The sequence below is a fragment of the Nanorana parkeri genome, unplaced genomic scaffold, assembly GCF_000935625.1.
Source record: "Nanorana parkeri isolate BGI_ZX_2015 unplaced genomic scaffold, ASM93562v1 scaffold330, whole genome shotgun sequence".
In the NCBI taxonomy this organism is placed as follows: domain Eukaryota; kingdom Metazoa; phylum Chordata; class Amphibia; order Anura; family Dicroglossidae; genus Nanorana; species Nanorana parkeri.
In genome coordinates this window covers 104,954-109,041 of record NW_017306598.1, presented here as the reverse complement: position 1 = coordinate 109,041, position 4,088 = coordinate 104,954, and the positions used below count along the sequence as shown (strand labels likewise).

The 4,088-nt window shown below is 38.5% G+C and overlaps 1 protein-coding gene across 1 annotated transcript in view; it reads left to right on the top strand.

The window, feature by feature from the left end:
• LOC108788519 (pancreatic alpha-amylase-like) overlaps nucleotides 1–4,088 on the top strand; it is a 20,060-nt gene that overhangs the window by 5,796 nt on the left and 10,176 nt on the right. The window contains exons 2-3 of the mRNA XM_018558293.1: nucleotides 2,383–2,529; nucleotides 2,805–3,002. Of these exons, the coding sequence (XP_018413795.1) occupies nucleotides 2,383–2,529; nucleotides 2,805–3,002 (345 nt within the window). The remainder of the gene's footprint in view (nucleotides 1–2,382; nucleotides 2,530–2,804; nucleotides 3,003–4,088) is intronic.

Here is a 4,088-nt window from a genome sequence, read left to right as displayed (position 1 = left end):
CTTTTTTTTCTTTTTTCTTTTCTCTTCTGCATTTCCGCTGCCTTGACTGGATGTCTGTCTGCCTCCCTCCTTCTCCCCATATATTTAGTTGTCACTCCTGCATCATTTACCCTATTGTTCTGACACCCGAAGCGAGGGGGAACACAGATCCAAACAAGAATGACTTACTCCTTAGGCTGGCTTTTATAATCTATTTTGATGTTATAAGAGTAGCACAATGTGCTTATCTCTGAGAATTGTTGGATAAATATGCAAGTACCAAATGTCTATTCGTCGTGATATGCCCGTCAGGGCTGTCTTTGCCATATGACGATAGCCCGTCCACAATGGGCGCACCACTATAGCTATGTTGCTTGTATTCAGAATGGTGTATACCTGTATGCGTTTTCCATGTATTGTTCATTTACACAAATAAAGCTGATTTTTGAGTTAAAAACAAAACAAAACAAAAAAAAAACAGGTAAGTGGCTGTGGGTCTCGTCTCCTAATCAAGGTCGAGATCCAATGGTGGTTTTGTAAATATCTGTATAATTCTCTGTGGGTTTCTTATGCTCCTTAATATGTGTCCAAATGGGCATACTAAAATAACGCACTAAATGACACACTTTACAATATCCATTGGCTACCCACCACCGAAATGCAGATGGATCAAAACATCCTCGCTTAAACATAGGTTGCGATAGGAGAGGAAGGGTTGGTAAATATGGTGGCATAAGTGCTGCTGAATATTTAAGGGAATCCCAAATCTTTAAATCATGTTCCACTTGCTGTCCAGAGCAATTTCATAATATTATCAGACACATGATAAAATCTTATTTTTTGTCTAGAAAACAGCCTAAAACCCTCAAACAATTGTACATTTTCTGAAAGCAAAGGCCCTGTAGAATAAAAAAAAAAATGCTAGTTACAATTTTAATTGTCACACGGTATTTGTGCAAATGTTTATCAAACCAGTATTTTTAGGATAACATACACTAAAATTACATTTAGTGCACAGAAACAATATACTACCAAATGTTTTGATAAAATATAAAAGATGGGGTCACGTCGGGTAAATAGATACCAAACATGTCAAGCCTTAAAATTGCGTACACCCATGAAACCCATTTTTTTACATTATGTTATAAAACAACTAATATTACCCACTTTTTTGGTAAAATATAAAAGACGGGGTCACGTCGGGTAAATGGACACCAAACATGTCAAGCTTAAAAATTGCGCGCACTCGCGAAATCGCAAAAAAATAGCATACCCAAAATTGGCCATAGGCGACACTTTAAAAGCTTTTACAGCTCATCAGTTTAGTGTTATCAGTGATTGATGGCCCTAAAATTATTGCTCTCATTCCGACGTTCGCGGCCATATGTAACATGTGCGGCGTAATGGGCGCAATCGTCGTTTTCGCAGGTATGCGCACCTGACGCATGTTTACAAAAAATTTGGGGGGAAACTTTACATTTTTTTCCTATTTTTTTTTCCACTTAACTTTATTGCTATCACAGAGGGGGCAGAGAAACCCCTCTATGTGATAGCAAAATATGTGACAGGTCCTATTTATGGAGACATCAGGGGTCTCTTGTGTTATATTTTTTTAAAAATACCAAAAGAGAAAATAAACACATTATGTGGTTTTGTAGCACCACCAATCTACATTTCACAGCATTAGTGATTTAGCCCACTTATTTTTTTTGTAGGTCAGATTTGTCCAACTGGTCACCTGTAGGATCTTCTTTTGAGGCCTTTGAGATCATAACTATATAGTTGCTAATATTCCCCTATCCTGCTCGACAGTGCCAAAATTTTTAGTGCTGTACAGCACATTGCATCTCTTGGGCTGTCCTGCAGGATTCAGGACACAACAGAATGGCAATGGGATGCCAAGTTCTAGAAGTGAGTCACATGGTCCTCCATACTCATAAGTACCAGATGTTTACTGGTACTCGCTTAAGGTTGAACTCGATGGACTTGTGTCTTTTTTCAACCTGACTAACTATGTAACCAAATGTAGTGACTTGAGCATGGAAAAATGTGCTGCTGGTGTTAAAGCAAACCTTTTGCTTTACTGTGCCTAGGCAGATTTGCTTTAAGAGTCTGGCACAAAAGGAGTTGGGCTACCTGCAGAGTTGAGATGCTTGTTGGAAGACTAGAATATTGACTAGCATATTGCACACATTCATATAAAAATTATGACTTAAACAGGCAAGTTGTATTCACAAATAAGCTAGCAATTGCAACCTACTTCTTTCCCTTTAAATGGCATAAGTGGGTCTACCACTGATGAGCTAAAAGGGTAACACAAAAGCATTGGTAACCATACAAATTATTTATATTGGGTCCTGATTTCAATGCTATCTGTATTTTTGTTTTACTTGTCTATTTCAGATCTCTCCTCCTAATGAGAATGTAATTGTCAAAAACCCTGACAGACCATGGTGGGAAAGATACCAACCAGCCAGCTATAAGATCTGTACTCGCTCTGGAGATGAACATCAATTTAGAGACATGGTCACCAGATGCAACAATGTGGGGGTATGAACTTATTGATTTTTTTTTTCTTTTAAATGGAAAGTGTTACTTTTAAGGGGAGGAGAGGTAGGAGTTGGACAACAGGAAGCTAATTCAGCTTTAGGTGGATGCTGCAGGATCATTTCACCTTTTTAAGCTTCTGACCTTATGGGGACTGTTGCTAACGGATCAAAATATCTTTTAATATTTGAGTGCTATTGGAAATTTTGAGAGCAAATGACAGTGCATTCCATCTGTTCTAAGACATACATTTATTTAAATTTTATTTATTTTTATAGGTTTATATCTATGTTGATGCTGTTATAAACCATATGTGTGGAGCTGGAGCTGGAAAGGGAAATGTATCAACTTGTGGCAGTCCATATGATACAATTAAAAGGGAATTCCCAGCTGTACCTTACAGTAGTGTGGATTTTAATGATAAAAAATGTAAAACTGAGAGTGGTGGCATTGAAAACTATGGGGATGCTAATCAGGTAAAGTACAATTTTACTTAAGCTTTTTTGAGTCTCAGTTAAGGATACAATGTGAATTATTAGGGGTTTTTTTCCCCACAAAAAAAGGAATTATTTTGCTTTTCCCAATAGAGGATGTGTTGATGGCATGTTCTCTAAATGTTTAGAGCCAACATGAGAAGCCAATGGGTCATTGATCTGTTTGCTCTCGATGGAAGGACATATGGACATATTATGTAACTCCCTCTCCTGGATTTGACAGCCTAAAGGTGGATTAATTAATTCAAGAATGACTTGACTTAGAAAATCTATCACTCTAAAACTTTCTCATCAGAATATAAGGAACTCTGTTTTGCTTACTGTTGTCAAAATCAAAAGGATCTCCTGTAAATATTTCAATAAAAGTGTAAATTTTAAATATAACAGCTGCTGTTGCTGGCATGTGTCATGGTGGAGCTGATTCTAACTTCACTTCCTGTAACAAAAATTTTGGAAAGAAATTGGGAATTTTAAACTTTTCTGAGTACAATGACTGCATTCTTCAAAGTCCTTAAAACACTTACAATTATCACAAGCTTCAATCACATTGGTGAACAATCTCTGGTGTGTATCTTACACTAGTCAGTAATGGTGTGTGGGGGCTTGGTGCAAACCCATTTCGCCAGAGTCTGCCAAGCCTGTGCAAAACTGTCACTGACACACCTCCTGTTTTGCCTCCCCAGTGTAAGCATTGTACGTGTGATTTCTGTAACTTACAGTTGTGGCAAGATGGCATTATCTCTCAATCTCGGTAGTGTTGGCACAGTGACCCAATCCAGATGACACCTTAAAGATCTTGAGAAGTTTATCCAAACTGTGAAGATTTTTACTTGGTAATTTCAAGACTGTAAATTATTAACTGAGAAGTAGAGGGTCAGTGAAAAGCACTCATCCCCATAACTCATACCGGTAATCGCTGACTTCCTTATCCTCTCACTGTATAGAGTAGTGACTGTCAGTCACCTATCCCTGCATGGATTCCCCCCTTTCCCTCTGTTTCTTCAGCCCTGACTGGAGAAACGGTGTGTGTGTGGGGGGGGGGGGGGGGCCCCACCTGGCCCTCCCCCT